Source organism: Pan paniscus, chromosome 4 (genome assembly GCF_029289425.2).
Source record: "Pan paniscus chromosome 4, NHGRI_mPanPan1-v2.0_pri, whole genome shotgun sequence".
NCBI lineage: Eukaryota > Metazoa > Chordata > Mammalia > Primates > Hominidae > Pan > Pan paniscus.
This window is the reverse complement of record NC_073253.2, coordinates 149,599,312-149,616,041: the sequence shown is the minus strand read 5'-3', so window position 1 is coordinate 149,616,041 and position 16,730 is coordinate 149,599,312. Positions and strand designations below refer to the sequence as shown.

Sequence of the window (16,730 nt, the reverse complement as noted above, 5' to 3'; positions counted from 1 at the left end):
AAGGCAAATTATAATTTGAAACCAAAAGGTGTAATTCCATCAGCAGCTGGAATTTCTAATAATCCTTTGAGGTGCAAAGGTTGCTGCTACTTTCATCATGAAGCACAAAGATAATCAGTTTTAAAAAATGACAGCCACATGATTGGCAAGCAGAGGCAGCAGGTGAGGAAAGTGTTTGTGAGTAGACTTGGGGACAGAGGAAGAGGGAATTCTTACGTATGTGATGAAAATTCCTGATTCCATCTGCAGTGTAGACCCCACCCAGTGAGAATTTCTGATATGTGATATATCTGAGAGCAAAACTTCAGGGTTCAGGGGAAATTCTCTGCTCCAAAACATCTTTCTTCAACCCCTGGCTGTTGTCCCCCGACCCCAATTTTAACTCTTCGGTTTTACCTCCTTCGTAAGTTTTTTCCCTATTGCAATCTAAAATTTCCTCTGAAAGGTTAAAGGGGAGTTAGCAGTTTAAGCTGTTATCAGTCATTTGCACCTCAGTGTGAAGGATTGCTCTAGGAGCAGAAGGTCAGACAGGGGTCCCAAATGTTTAAATGTCTTCTATAAAGAGCCGGATAGTAAATACTTAGGCGTTGCAGACCATATGGTCTCACCTCTGATGTAGCTATAAAGCAGCCATAGACACCATATAAATGGTGTGGCTGGGTTCCAGTAAAACTTATGGATACTGAAATTTGATTTTCATGTATCACAAAATATTCTTCTTTTGATTCCCATTCCCTGTAATGATTTAAAAATGTAAAAACCATTCTTAGGTCACAGGCCATACAAAAACAGGCTGCTGACTCTGGAGTAATGGAGAAGGAAGCCAACATGAGGGAGGCCCCCGCACTGGAGACAAAATTCACCAGTTCCCCCATTTTGCTGGCTCTGAGTTGGGGACCAGGAAACAGCTGAATTTCCTTGTTGCTACCTAGTTCTTCCTGAGTGCTGAAGAGTCTACAGTGGGTTAGAAAACAGCTCAGGAACAGTGTTTATCCCCACCAGGCCCCTGCACAGAAAAGGCTGTGTTTAATTTAAAACCGTGCTAGAGGAAGTTGAAGGCCTAACAGAGACTGTCTACATGAACACTCTGAAACACAATATTTCCTCTGCTTTTTCCAGCATGTCCACCAGGCTCTTTTGGCTCACTGTCTAACCTGCTCGAGTCACAGAGGTAATGAGGGTAGTTTCACTCCAACTGAAAACAAGTCTGGACACTCTGACCATGGCCAGACTGGTTAAGAATGATACTGAAATTTACCAGTGTCATTCTTAAAGGATTGAATAACATCATATTTTAATTCTAATTATAATTACCATTTTAATTAATATTGCATAATTGTATCTTCCAGACACAGCTTGAAAAGCTCTTTCTCCAGGATTTTGAACTTGTTTGCTACAGTTCACTGTTTGCACCAAAGGAAATGACTTTACACTTATTTCTCTCACATCTCCCCTTGTTAGAGACATAAAAAGGACCTTGGGATTTCAGTGGGCTTCGGGCTCCTCATACCTCTACTCTCAACACCTTCCTACTTCCGAGTCCCAGTCCCGTCTGAGGCCCAACTGTACTTCTTGTGCTTGGATTACAGAGATTTGCCTGGATCCTTGGAGTAAGTCTCCATTTTTGTTTCACCAAGTTTGAGTAGTTTCTGTTATTGCCTTCCCTAAGATCCTTTTTCCAGAGGCAAAGATAAGAAAGATTTCAGCAAGTTTAGTAAACAATGTAAGACTGGCTACTTGTTCCTGAGGCAGGCAAGCTGGTGGACAGCTCATCCTTCCTGAACTGCTTCTACCTCAAGGCTGTCTGGCTGTTTGTCCTTCCGGAGTCCGTACAATCTCAGTTTCTCTCTCTATCTGGCTCTCTCAGAGCTATTAGGACAACTCTCAATCTATCAAAATGATCATCTAGGGGACAATGCTCTAGAAGGCTTAGGATGTGGTTGTTAAAACACTGAGCACTTTTTTTTCCCCCTTTTTTCCCCCCAAGATGGAGTCTTGCTCTGTCGCTCAGGCTGGAGTACAGTGGCTCAGTCTCGGCTCACTGCAACTTCCGCCTCCCGGGTTCAAGCCATTCTCCTGCCTCAGCCTCCCTAGTAGCTGGTATTACAGGCACACACCACCACGCCTAGGCTAATTTTTGTATTTTTAGTAGAGATGGGGTTTTGCCATGTTGACCAGGCTGGTCTTGAACTCCTGACCTCAGGTGATCCGCCCGCCTTGGCCTCCCAAACTGCTGGGATTACAGGCATGAGCCACCACGCCCGGCCCACTGAACAAATATTTTAAATGTGGTCTGCAAGTAATTGAGGGTTGTTAGTCACCATAATAAAAGGCCGCACCTGATTCAGGCATCTCTGTGGTTCTGCGAACCTACACATAATCAGACCTGATGGATCACAGAGTCCCTGGGGAAGAAGCCATGAGGCACCACTCAGATTGTTAAGTGGCTTAAAGCCAAACACAGGACGCTGCTTCAGTACAGATGGGTAAAAGAGAAATAACGTTAAAATGGCTAAACACAGAATTTAGATAAGACTTTTAAATACATGTTCCAGTCTTTATTGTTAATATTGATGCTAACACTAATAATAGCAGTCACTGTTTAAGGAACAATTGCTATGTGCCAGGTACCTGTCAGACCTACACGGGTTTGAATTCTGGCACTAGTTACTTAATGTTTCCATCGCCAACATCACGTTTCATGTTCCCCATCCCTAAAATGGGGTTAAAAACAAGTGAGAATTAAGTGAGATAAGTAAAATGCTTTGCATGCCTGGCTCGAAGGGAATTTTTATAAGTGTTACTACAGTTAGCTCTTATCCACTGAATTAATCTATAATAATGGTTCTATAACAAGCAGGAGGCGGTAATGTCTCTTTATCAGGTGGGCCTTTAAAAAAAAAAAAAACAACAGCAACAACAACAACAACAAACTTTCTTTGAGACATGGTCTCGTTTTGTCACCCAGGCTGGAGTGCAGTGGCACACACAACTCACTGCAGCCTCGACCTCCCTGGCCCAAGTGATCTTCCCACCTCAGCTTCCTGAGTAGCTGGGACTACAGGCACACACCACTGCGCCCGGCTATTTTTATTTTTAGGTGAGCCTTATCAACAACAGCTCTGCAGAGGAAAAGAATGCTTTAGGGTTGCTCCTGGTCTGGAGTTGGAGTGTCCCCATGGTCCCTTGTAGCCGGAAGAGTCGCAGTCTTGGGCGTACCGAGAGAGCGTGCGCTTTTCCTGCCTGGCACCCTCCTCAGGGATCGCCAAATGGCCTTTCAGAAGAACGCGATTCCTGCTTCAAGGGACTGAACCTAGAACCTACCCCCCGCCCGTGTCGGATGGGGCTGTGGGCAGCGCGGATGGCTGGTGAGGGCGTCGTTAGGCTCTGCTACCACTGGAGGGCACTGCCGGCTCTCCTTTCCCTCCACGCGGCCCCTGACACTTCCCGGAGCTCAGCTCCACCCACTGATGGCTCTCAGGGAGACGCGCAGCCTCTTTGAGCCTCTCGGCTTTCCTTGTAAGTCACAGGACAACGCTCTTCTAGGTCCCGGGGGCTGCAATTCTACACGTCAAGGTTGTCAAGTGGAGGAGGAGGCAGCGCCCTGGACAGGAGGCAGTGCGGTCTAATGCCAACCCGGCCAGCACCGGGGTCTCCTGGCCGGGGCGGGGCTCACAGGCTCCCCGGAGGGAAAGCTGTGCGTGGGTCCTTTCCAGCTTCCCCGCAAGGCTCTTTCTATCCTCTGGGGACCCTCCCTCCTCTTCATTTTTCTTTTGTGGTCACCTGGATTTATTTATTTTTTTCCGAATACATTTAATATCAAAACCAAAAACAAACTCTGGCTAACAGATTTCCATTTGCAGCCAGTGGCCAATTTAATTGAAGCAATGATTGATAGAAACCATTTTAAGGCAATGAAACAGTTTGACATGCAGAGGTTTTGGCAGTAAGAGTAGACAGGGGGTGAGGAGAAGAGAAAGACACTGACATTTATGAAGCCCACTTCCCCTCCAGAATCTTAGTACGCAAGCTTTCCCAAACACACCACACCACACCACCTGTATTAATATTTATCTAACATGTTTTTTTACATCACCTCTGGTCTAACTTTGCACCTACTTTAGCTGTATGCTAAGTAATAATATCTGTGAAATTACAGGTTAGCTACACGAATACACATTAATTTAGAATCCACATTAACTTAAACACATGAACAAGAAAACATTCCTGTGTTTGCTGCCTAAGATCGTCTCCTCTGTCACACTTTGGGAAAGAGTATCACCTCCTTAATTCTCCTGGCAATGCTGGGAGTTGGAAAGAATTAGCTCTCTTTAAACAAAGGAGGAAACACAGGTTCAGAGGACTTAAGCAACCCTCCCCAGGTCACCATAGCAATGAATGGTTAAGTAGGGATTTAAGGGAGTTCTTTTAAATCAGATTTCACCTGGAGAATGGGAGGCACATCCTCAAACCCAGAGATCACATAACACAGTCTAGGGCCCCAGGGTGCCTCAGTGCAGCTGATGGTCCTAGGCCAACCCCTTCTACCCCCCAAGGAAAGCCACCACCTTACCCGGGCCAGGCTGACTCCGGCCGGGACCTTGTAGGGCACATACTTCCTGTAGATGTGGCCCACCCTGGAGCAGGGGATGTCCTCCATGCGGCCCCCACACATCCACACCTGCATGGCAAGAAGGAAGAGAGAGGATGACGTTTCTGCTTCCAGTTCACCATCCCGCCAGGCCAGCATCCCTTAGTGCACTCAGCAAAAGCATCAGCCTGGATTGTCTGCTGAAGCCTGGATCACAGACCTAATGACATGGGAAAACACAGTAATATAATAACAGCGGTAAAAACAGCTGACAGCACTGAGTGCTTACCATTGCCACACACTATGCTAAGATGGTCACATGCACAACCACACTTAAGCCCCATCAGAAAACCTATAAAGTAGGTAGTAACATTTTACAGATGCTGAAATGGAGGCTCAGAGAAGCTAAGAAATGTGACTAAGGTCACAGAGTAAGTGGTGGAGCCAAAATTTAAACCCTATTTTAGCTGACTTCAGAGTCTGAGCTCTAATCCACTATGGAGTGCTGTGTTGAGAATTCTAGGGTGGCATCGGGGGATCAGTGGGAAAGACCATGGTGATCACAAAGTGACATCAGCCACAGCATAAGTAGTCAAGGTAGCACACAGGTTCCATAGATTTACTGTCACATATTTATTTTCCTCCTGGATCTATGAGCCTCTCGCTGGGTCTCCCTGAGCAGTTCCGTCAGCCTCCCTGCCCTGCCTTCTCTGAGTCTGGCTTGCTAGGCTGTGCAGCTGGGTCTTGCTGCAGTGTGGGATCTGATGGTTCTCTTTGCCTCCCTCTCCCAGGGAGGAGTATTTGACATCACAGAGAACTCCTGAGTTTGCCCACTGGTCTGATAGCAACTTGGGAATGTGAACATGTACAGCCAATACTGACTCATACCCACTGAGGGGCCCAGCCTACACAGACCCTCCTTGGGAGGCCTGGGTTTGAATCCTGGCTCAGCCACTTACCCACTTGATGACTTTGGCCTACACAGACCCTCCTTGGCAGGCCTGGGTTTGAATCCTGGCTCAGCCACTTACCCACTTTATGACTTTGATTAAGGTACTTAACTTCTCTGAGACTCAGTTTCCTGTAAAGAAATAGAGGAGGCAGGACCGGAAGATGAGATATTGTGTGTAAAAGCGTTTAGCACAAGATCTGGTGCATACTCAGGACACAGCAGTGAATCAGTCAGCCGAGGCCCCAGCCTCCGAAGTGGCCTCACAATCCCTGCCTCCTCGTATTTGTGCCCCTGTGTAGATGCCTCCCAGTGAGTCACATGAGGACTGACCTGTGTAACCCACAGGATACTGCAGAAATGACGGTCATAAAGATGCCATGGCTTCCACCTTTCTCTGTGGGACCGCTGGCTTTGGAGGAGCCAGCTGCCATGTTTGAGGACACCCCAGCCATGCTGTGGAGAGGTCCATGCGGTGAGAGCTGAGGCCTCCTGCCCACAGCACTAATTTGCCAGCCAGGTCAGTGAGCCACCGAGAAGCAGAGGTGGTGGTCACAGTCAAGCCTGCACATGACTGCGGCCCTGGCTCATGGCCTGACTATTCTCCTATGCGAGACCCAAGGTGGCGCTATCAAACCAAGCCACTCCCAAATCCCTGGCCTAGGGAAGCGCTGTCATCATAACTGTGTATTGTGTTAAGATGGATTCTGGGGGTAATTTTTCCTGGCATAGGTAACTAACATGGGAGATGGTTTCAGGTGGCGATGGCAGAGCAGGGCCATTGCATAGATTCGTTGTGGGGGTGTATGGGATGTGAGAGATGCTACTTTATGCTCCCCAGTCAGGGAAAGCCTCACTTCAGAAGGGATGTTTGAGGTGGAACCAAGAAGGTGAAAGTAAAGGCAAGGGAACAGGTGGGAGAAGAGCAAGTGCAAAGGCACCAGGGCAGGGCCAAGCTTGGCATAATCAAAAAGAAAGCCAGGGCAGGAGCAGAGGGAGAAAGGGGAAGAGGGACAGGATGGGAGGCCAGAGAGGCGGGCAGGGCTCCCGCAGGGGCCTCTCGGGGCAGAACAAGGAGTCTTCACAGAAGGTCTTCAGTGAGGGAGACACACAATCCACTTACATCTTACAAAGATGACTCTGCCTGTGGGGTGGAGAACAGCCTGATGGGGCAGGCCTGGGGGAGAGTAGGCCCAGGAGGCTCTTGCAGTCGTCCTGATATGAGGCCGTCCTGACCCTGGGTGAGGGGTGCTGAGGCGATGGGGGGACACAGCTGGATTCAGGACATTATTATGAATCTCACTACCATAGTCTCTCATTTGTGGAATGGGGGGCAGGAATGGGGACATCTGCAAACCAGATTCTGTGCAAAAGTGCTCTTTTCAGTTGGAACTGCTCGATGAGGTCGTGGGGATTGGGCTTCACGTCTTGATTAATTCAGGGGCTCTAGAAGGGCTTGCTCTTCCACCTGGCTCCTAAAAGGTCCTTTGTCCCCCACTACTTCCTGCTGTCTCCATCCCCAGCCCTGATGTACTCTGGCCCTCCCGAGAGGGGATGTGCACAGGGCTGCAATTAGTGGAAGTGCTGCCTGGAGAAATGCAATTATATTCTGATCTTGGGGGAGAAAAAAAAATCCAGCCAGTCAATAGAACAGAACATTGGTCTCGAGATAATGGGCTCCTGATGGTAGATTAATGTCAAGGCCAAACCAAGAAGTTTCTTTTCAAAGCAGGAGATATTGATCAGGCGCCAGCATCCCATAACAATAACTCTTCCTTTATACAGAGTGATTGATGTGGAAGTGATGCTTTTGCCTGGCGGGTATTGCCCAGGTCGCTGCTGGGCTGCCCTCTGCCTTTCAGGTGGTGCAGTGGCCCTGAGCAGGTGGGACACCTTACCCTGCTCTATTTCTGAACGTCTCCCAGGCAGTTGATCAGGTCGGCATCCAGCTTCCTTGTCTTCATATTAAACTCGCATTAGCTAATGAGGCTCTGTGTCCAGCTCTGCTTGGCAGAGGTACCTAACTTTATGCAGGTGGATGATAAATTTCCAAATCCTTCTCTTTGCTGTGACCTCTGGTTTCTTTGGCCCCAATCATGCTGGCCATCAGCCTGAAGGTTCCTGAGGGACCAGGGTGACCCTGATATGTCGGGAGGCTTGAGGCATCCAGGATGCCCTCAGATTCCTGGGATGTCTGGAGGGTTTGGTCAGTGGGTTTACTCCATGGCTTCCCTGCCCAGCACAGGATGCCCTGGTGGCCGACTCTGAATGTGAACTACCCTCAGGAAGACAGACATCTGTTCAGATGAAGCTGCTTCACTCCTGGGTCCTTTGAGAGCATCCCAGTGCAGGCCACGCCCATCACTTCAGAATGTCCTCTGGCCTGACCAAGAGCCCCGTGCAGCCCTCCACCCTCACCTCATTCCACTCACTTCTTGCTCACCACACCCATTGACTCCCCTCACAGACTCCCCCCTCTGCGTGGCTACCTCCTACTCATCCTTCAGGTCCCCTTAAGAGCCACCTCCTCAGGGGCTTCTCACCCTTTTATACCTACACACAGCATCTTGCTTCATTGCCTTTTACCAGAAGTGAAATATTAATTATTCACAAGATGATGTCCCTGGTCTAATCTCCCTGCAATGGGCATCTGTTGTTTTTGCCTGTCCAGTGCACCTTCTCCCTATTGGGGACTGTCCTCCCAACTGCTCCACCTGGGGCCTGTGACCCAGGATGGCCAGCTGGAGCACCCAACCTCCTGGGCTCTGGAGCTGGTGTAGGGCAGGGTAATGGGGTATATATTTAATGGTCACCACACATGCTGGTGCTTGATGTGATGGCCACACACTTTCTCTGGGGGGAAGAGCAAAGTGGACAACACACTGCAGCTGCCAGTGATCACCTCTGCACCACACAGTAAGGGAGGGCCTGTCCGTGAATGCAGCGAGCACCCAGCAGGGCAGTCCCAAGAGAGGGAAAGAGACACCTGTTTGAGCACCTGGAAGCAGGCCTGTTGAAGACAGCCCCTCACCCCCGCCCCCACCATGGCTTTTCTCGGCTACGGCTAGTTTAAGATGATTTTGTCACTTTTATATTTATTTCTTTTCAAGACAGGGTCTCCCTCTGTCACACAGGCTAGAGAACAGTATCACAATCACTGCTTACTGAAGCCTTGACCTCATGGGCTTAAGTGACCCTCCTGCCTCAGCCTCCCAAGTAGCTGGGGCCACAGGTGTGTGCCACCATACCTGGCTATTTTTTTTTTTGTAGACATGGGGGTCTCCCTGTGTTGCCCACACTGGTCTTGAACTCCTGGGCTCAAGCAATCCTCCCACCTTGACCTCCCAAAGTGCTAGGAATACAGGCATGAGCCATTGCACCCAGCCTTTCTGTCACTTTTAACATTAAGAGTCCTTACCAACCCCTCTGTGCCCTGCCAGACTCAGGGCCAGTGTTGGCAGGAGTCTCATCTGTTGTATTTGCCATTGGACCCCCAGTGCCTAGCACAGTGCTCTGCCCGTAAGAGGCACTCGGTCATGAAGGAGGAGGTGAATCAAGACTGATTCAAAGTCTTGAGCATAGGGACTTGACTAGAGAGAAAGATGACCTCATTTTGTCATCCATTCTTCAGTCACTGGCTCCAGGGATGAACTGTCTTTTTTGCTTCCAGTAATCCTAGCAACAATATAAGTCATGAGCAGGGAGCCCGAGGTTTCCTCGTTTCTCGGGCAGAAGGCACCATTGCCATCTCTTTCGGGCTGGATCCTGGCTGGGTTTGTCTGGGGTGAAGTGGAACAGATGTAGGAGGCCAGAGAGAGCATCGCCGTCATGCTCCTGGCTTGCTCACCTCCCTCTTGTGACAAACAACTCTCAACTCTGCCACGGAGAGACAGGATGCCAAGACAGGAGGGGACTCTCCTTCCAAGGACAGGCTAGCGGGGTGGTGCTGGCCACAGATTCCAGGCCCTGTCCTTTGTATCTTTAGGCTCCTCCCTTTCTTCACAGCAGAGGTAGTGACCATCCAAGACCCAGACAGGCACTGCAGACACTGCAGCCTGATTCCCCTCATACCAATCCTCATACCACCAATGCCTGCTATGTGACCTCCTGCAGGTCATTGAACCTGAGAGCCTCACTCTCCTCAACTGTGATGTGGGGATGATGATGGCTGTTGAGATGGCACAAGACAGTGTGTGAAAAGCTCTTAGCTTGGTACCTGGCTCTTAGAGAACCGGATGAATGTTAGTCATTTCTACTTGCAGAAGGACGAGAAACACCACCACCCTGAAATTACAGAGCGCCTGCCCTCTGCCAAACAACATCAAGTTTTTTCACCCTATGGCCTGATTTCCCAAATGGAGAGACTGAAGTGCAAAGAGAGGAAGTATTTTTTCTTAACTAACTTGGTGGCAAAACCTTCAAGTGACCAAGAGAATGATATTATTATGAATCTTGCTACCATATTCTCTCATTTGTGGAACAGGGGGCAGGAATGGGGACATCTGCAACCCAGATTCTGTGCAAAAGTGCTCTTTTCAGTTGGAACTGCTCCATGTGGTCGTGGGGATTGGGCTTCATGTCTTGATTAGTTCAGGGGCTGTAGAAGGGCTGCTCTTCCACCTGGCTCCTAAAAGGTCCTTTGTCCCCCACTACTTCCTGCTATCTCCATCCCCAGCCCAGACATACTCTGATGGGGCAGGTGGGGTGGGGCAGGGTCCCTGTATACCATTTGGGGCCTGGCCACCCAAGAGCACTGTCCTCTCACCCAAGAGGCAGGAGCAGAGTCCAGCTGGGGACAAAGAGAAGGGGAGCTCCAGGGATGGCAGCAGCTGGATCATCTTTGACCAGGAACCCATCTTGTTCGAGATGCAGACAAATACAGGCCACTGAGATGACATTTTGCAGTTCCTCTCCTTGTGTTGCTGTCAGCTTTCTCCCTGCTCTGTCCCTTCAACTCCCACCCCTGTAGGGGGATGCAGCTGTCTGCTCTGGGTCCCTTGCTGCTCCACCGCAGGAGTTCCCAGCACAGGAGTTCCCAAACATATCCTGCCAGCTTGTTTCCAGGCCCCTTTCACTGCCCCTGTGGCAGTCTTCTCATAGAAGCACCATGCCTCTAGACAAGTACAAATCTAATTGTGAAAGCCTGTTCCCCATTCATTTTCATTGCTGCTTTGATTTATTTTATTAGCAAACTTCTTTTGTGTGATGATAGGCTTCATTACAGTGCCTATAAAAGACAATTACCCGCTCTTATCTCCTAAACTGAGGGGGAAAGAAACGAGTGGTGATGTGCATTGGGAAAACACAATGGGACCCAGAAAGAGAGCGCAGTGGAAGGGATCGTCCATGGAGGGGAACCCAAGAGGGCAGGGGCTGGGGCAGAGCTTCTCTCTGTTGAGGAAATGGCTGCCTGGAAGCTAGCCAGGAATGGCACGGCACCCGACCTGCCCAGAGATAAGGAAAAGACTGGCAGCTGGCCACGGCTTTTGCCGTTGGCATCTCAGCTGAGGACCCCTATGAAGTTCAAACCCTGATCAGTTGCATTTGGGGGAAAGACTATACTAATAATTGCCACCAATCATTCAGCATTCACTGTGTGCTTGGGAGGCACATAGGGTAGCGGTTAGGAGCTTGGTTCTGGAATTAGAACTGAGGTCCCAAGCAGGCTGTTAAGCAAGTTTTATAAGTCTGAAAGCCTCAGTTTCCTCCTCTGCAAAATGGGAAAAATTACTGTGCCTACCTCCTTAGGGTTGTGGTGAGGCTAAAATGAGGTAATGTAGAAGCTCAGAGGACACCGTGAGCTATCCATATGGTGTCCTGTGGGCACGTGGCCCATCGCTACTGGTGGAGGGCGTTGCATGAATGCTACACAATTCCCGGCTGAAAAGAAACTCATATTATTTTGAATGTATTGGTTTGTTTTCAACAAGATATTGTTTCAAGAAGTATCACCACCATGAAAGGACAACCTCAGTCATGCTGGTTTTGGATGTTTACTGGATGCAGCTGGTAAAAAAAAAAAAAAAAGAGTAGAAAAGAACAACTTTAGTTTTAAATTTACTTCTAAATTTAAGCTGTATTTTTTTTTTGAGACGGAGTCTTGCTCTGTTGCCCAGGATGGAGTACAATGGCACAATCTCGGTTCACTGCAACCTCCGGCTCCCAGGTTCAAGTGATTCTCCTGCCTCAGCCTCCCGAGTAGCTGGGATTACAGGTGCCCACCACCATGCCCAGCTGATTTTTGTATTTTTAGTAGAGACAGGTTTTCCCCATGTTGGCCAGGCTGGTCTCGAACTCCTGACCTCCAGTGATCCACCCTCCTTGGCCTCCCCAAATGCTGGAATTACAGGTGTGAGCCACCGCGCCCAGCCTAGTATTTTTATATGATACAGTTTTAAGCATATGTGCATCTAAATTAATAAATTAAACACAGGACTATTTCAACAATATCCTTAAGTGTTTATAGTTAGTTACTTCCCCAACAAGGGCGAGATGGTTACTTTACATTAGGTTTTGACTCAGATTCGGAAATACAGCAATCTCACAGCAACCCAGCGAGGGAGGCACGATCACACCCTTTACACAAGAGGAAACCGAGGTTTACTTAACACTTTCCCCAGGGTTGCCCAGTGCATAAATGGCAGAACCCAAAATGGAACCTGGGTCAGAACTAGGCAGATCTGAGAGTTCCACAGAGACTGTGTTTTCCTAAGGTCTGGACCCACCCTATCATGGTCTTCCTCAGAGATCCCTAACAGCACTTGTATTGTCTGCAGAACAAAGGGGTCACCCTTGGCTTGCAATCAGGCCCTCTGCCACCTGCTCCCATCTATCACCTCCTACCCTCTCCATACCCGCTGGACTCCCTATGTGGATGCTGCTGACAACTGGCTGCAATGCATTCACTTTTCTGCCCCAGGGGCTTGTGAATTTTTCTTTCTGTGACTGTTGAAACCCCAAACAAACATTAATTATCTAATTCATTTATTCATTCATTCATTCATTCATTCATACATGATCTGGTCATTGGTCAGGTTTGTTCTAAAAACCATGCTGGAAAAAATGGAACAGAAACGAACTGCCAAGGGTGGACCAAAGATATAGAGCCTTGAAAGCCGGGTGAAGGTATTGGAGCTTGTTGGCCAACCTGCCAACCAACCTGCCCATTTACTCTGTCCTTCCACACCCACGCCTGAGCATCCTCTCTGCACAACCTCCCACCTATTCATTACAGCTGCGATTTCCAACCTTGGGCCTCATCGGAAGCACCTGCACGGCATGTTGAAACACAGCTGGCTGGGCTCCACGGCAGCCTCTGACTCAGCAGCCTGGGGTGGAGCCTGATAATTTGCATTTCTAATAAGTTCCCCGGTGATGCTAATGCTGCTCGTCCAGGGTTCACACCTTGAGAGCCACCGCGTACTGGAATGGTGACAGCGTCTCAGGTGACTGTGCCTGCCAGTTCACACTATATTTCCTAACAGCCCTGTGAATTTGGGATGATTGGTGCCCCTCTGTAGATGGCGAAATAAAAGTTCAGGAGAAAGGGCAGATGAGTCCAAGATCTCACAGAGTTTGTTCCAGAACAGGGCCTAGAGCCAAGGCCTTTAGACCTGTCTTGCCAGCCTCTTTCCACTCTTGTCTTCCTGCAACCACAGCCCGATCACAACAACCACAACCATGCTGACATTAACAGCTATCATTTAGCGAACATTTATTATGTTCCAGGCACTGAGCTAAGCTTTTAATATATTTTGGCTCACATCATGCTCACGACTGCACTATGAAGTAAAGATTATTCTATCCCCTAAATAATATAAAGAGGAGAGGTTAAGTCACTTTCCCAAAGTCACACAGCAGCTAGCTCATTGAATTTGCACTAGAACCCAGGCAGTTTGATGCTGAAGCCCATCTGTGTAATACTGTGCTGTTCTGCCTCCTTACCTGAGGGTTATGATCAGAACAGCTGCCACTTATTGAGTGCCTCCTCTTTGGTTAGCTCTAGGCCAAATATACGTATCATCCCATTTAGTTCTTACAACAAACTTTTGAAGAAGTTATTTTATTACCACTTTTAGGGATGAAAGAGACAAGGCACCATGAGGTAGGTGTGTGCTGGTTAGGGAGTAACATACACACAGGCGACCCTCGGGCCTTTGAGCCGTCTCCTTGGAGGAGTGGTGGGAGAAGCAGGCTCCACAGGCAGGGACACTCATGGAATTTCAAATGACTTGCCGAGAGTCATGAGCAGAATGCCTTCCCTGTTTCTAGCAGACGGCTCTTGCAAAGGCTGGGCATATGTGGCCCCAGGACGAAAATGCTGCATGTATCAGAGCATATTTCCATCATCCTTGGATAACACAGGGAAAGGAAGAAATGAGGACCAGGTTCCTGGCAGCCATGCTGCAGCTGTCTGAGGCAGAGGGTGCTGGTAGGGGCAGGGAAAAGGATGGGGAAATGCATTGCCATATAGTTGCCTGATAGTGGCCCTGGATATCCTTCTGGTGCTTGGGCTGGCCTTTGGCAATCATTTCTCCGTCCTGTGTGGCAACTTAACCCCTCTCAGGGCTGGTCCTGACCTCTGGGCCCTTCCTGGAACACGGGCCTCTCTTTAGACTGGATACACCTTTTCTCTACTCCTACCACCAGGCGGAATGAGATGAGCACTGGGCTTGGAGCCAGGGCATCTGGGATTTAGCCTTGGCACTGCCACCTTCCGGCGGAGGGACCCTGCCCAGTCACCTAACCGCTCTGGGCCAGGTTGCAATATCACCCTTGCTCAGCTTCTGGGTGTGTCCTGCCTTCTTTTCACACGTCCTGTTTCACTTAGTCTTCTTGATAACACTGAGTTTTATGGGAAAATAAAAAAAATCAGAGTTTTTTTTTTTTTTTTTTTTAAGTCTGTTCACGTAGCCTGGGACTGGGCTAGCCTTTCAGTAACCATATCAGTATCACACAAAGCGAACCCCAGTCTCCTCTGAGTCTTCATTCCTCTACCCAGAGAATGGGTTTTCCTCTCAGAACAAGCTCAAAGACCTTCCTGACTTCTGCAGGGGAGGGTGTCCTCCCTCTCGTCCCCTCACATGGCTTTCTATCACTCCCTTGCTCCTGCAAGCCTGCCTCATGGAACCCTCAGACCAATCTCTATTTTGCCAAGGACGGTGGGGCCCACCTCTGCCTCTTGGAGCAGACCCTGCAGAGTTGCTCTTGGCGGCCTCAGGCCTTCCCTGGGAGTCTCTGCACTGCTGACTTGTGCAGAATCTCATCTCAGAGCTTGCAAATGGCCCAAACAATGTGCTGGAATGTATATGGATGGGGGTGGGCTGGAAGTGCTGAGAACCCAACATTTTCTTCTTTTTTTTTTTCTTTCCTTTGAGACAAGTTCTCACTCTATCACCCAGGCTGGAGTGCAGTGTCATGAACATGGCTTATTGCAGCCTTGACCTCCAGGCTAAAGGAATCCTCCTACCTCAGCCTTCCAAGTAGCTGGGACTACAGGCACGCAGCACACCACCATGCCCAGCTAATTAAAAGAATTTTTTTTTAGAGATGAGGTCTCACTGTGTTGCCCAAAGCTGGTCTTGAACTTTTGGGCTCAAGCAATACTCCTGCCTTGACCTCCCAAAATGTGAGAATTACAGGCATGAGCCACTGTGCCTGGCCCCTTCTTCTTGTAACTCTTCCTGGTTACAGAAGTAATACGTACTTATGATGAACAAGTTCAATGTTACAGACACACATTAGGTAGAAAGAGACGGCTGTACTTTGAAGCCCTCCCACCCCCAAAGGCCACTAGGGATGAAGGGTTCATGGCACTGTGAGTCATTTTCAGAAGTGAGATGGGCTGGGTGCAGTGGCTCATACCTGTAATGCCAGCATTTTGGGAGCCCGAGGCAGGAAGACTGCTTGAGGCCAGGAGTTTGAGACCAGCCTGGGCAACATATGGAGACCCTGTCATTACAAAATATTAAAAAATTAGCTGGGAGTGGTGGTGTAGACCTGTAGTCCCAGCTATTTGGGAGGCTGAAGTGGGACAACTGCTTGAGCCCTGGGGTGTTGAAGCTGCAGTGAGCTCTGATCACGTCACTGCCCTCCAGCCTGGGCAACAGTGTGAGATCCTGTCTGAAAAAAAATGGTTTTTGTTTTTTTTTGTGTGTGTGTGGAGACCTCCAATTTATTTTACGTAATATTTTCTTGTTTAGATATGCTCTAACTTATCCCCAAAGGACGTGCATTTGGGTCATTTTCAATCTTCTGCTATGGTAAGTAACACTTCAGCAAATAAATATTTGCTCATCACTGTCTCTCTTATATAAACTCCTGGGCATGGAATTTCAGGTCAAAGAATGTGCTTGCTCTGAAATGTAATGGATTTTGCCAAATTGCTATTCACAGAAGATATACCCACTTACACTGCCCCAAAGCCTACATTTTTCTCACTTTAGTTTGGTCACATTGTCCTGGTTGGATACTTTCTGTCTCCTGTATCTCATAGTTGGAGATATCCTAACCATGGCCTCCTGGGGACACTGTGCAGTTTCCTTTCTGCCCATCCTGCTGCCTCCACCCCTAATCCAAACAACCCCTCATATCTGTGTATGTCAGAGGGCTTTCCACACAGCATCTCATTTGATCCTATCTTGTGGAGTAGGAAGGAAAACCGTATCAGCACAGTCTGGGGTATGAGGACTGGAGGTGAAACAACTGGCCCAGGGTCCTAGGATGGAAGGAGAGCCTCCTTGCTGAGCACTTTCCCACCATACACCATTGTCCAAAGATGGCCTCCGAAGTCTGGGAAGGGTAGTACCAAGGAGGTATATCAGTTGGAAGTGATGCCACTAACACACTAACACTTACTGAAAACACTGATGTGGGCCAGAGACTGGGGATATAGAGGTGGACAAAACCTCCTCCCTGCCTCCGGGAGCATGCAGAGATGGGAGTGCAATGTGGGGTGGTTCCCAGGCAGCATGGGGAGCCATCTATATAAGCTGAGATTGGAAGGATGAATGAGGGTTGGCCAGACTAAGGAATGGCATTTCAGGAGTGTACAGTGTGGGCCTGCAGAGAGGGGCTGGCCCATAAGCCTGGGTCTTACATGCAGTCTTGTCTGGCTGGGTAAGACATCTATGGTTTGCTCTGCCCCACATCCATTCTCCTTCTGGGCACAGCACCTGGACTTTCCTTTGG

At 48.9% G+C, this 16,730-nt stretch overlaps 1 protein-coding gene and 1 long non-coding RNA gene across 6 annotated transcripts in view; one reads left to right on the top strand and one right to left on the bottom strand.

Moving 5' to 3' along the window:
* GALNT10 (polypeptide N-acetylgalactosaminyltransferase 10) overlaps positions 1-16,730 on the bottom strand; it is a 231,330-nt gene that overhangs the window by 12,179 nt on the left and 202,421 nt on the right. For all 3 annotated transcript variants that reach the window (XM_034960842.3, XM_063604274.1, XM_063604275.1), the window contains exon 8: positions 4,574-4,681. In XM_034960842.3, the coding sequence (XP_034816733.1) occupies positions 4,574-4,681 (108 nt within the window). The remainder of the gene's footprint in view (positions 1-4,573; positions 4,682-16,730) is intronic.
* The window catches only part of LOC129393035 (uncharacterized), a 156,192-nt gene continuing 145,853 nt past the window's right edge, over positions 6,392-16,730 (top strand). For all 3 annotated transcript variants that reach the window (XR_010112137.1, XR_008625460.2, XR_010112136.1), the window contains exon 1: positions 6,392-15,802. This is a non-coding gene — a long non-coding RNA (uncharacterized LOC129393035). The remainder of the gene's footprint in view (positions 15,803-16,730) is intronic.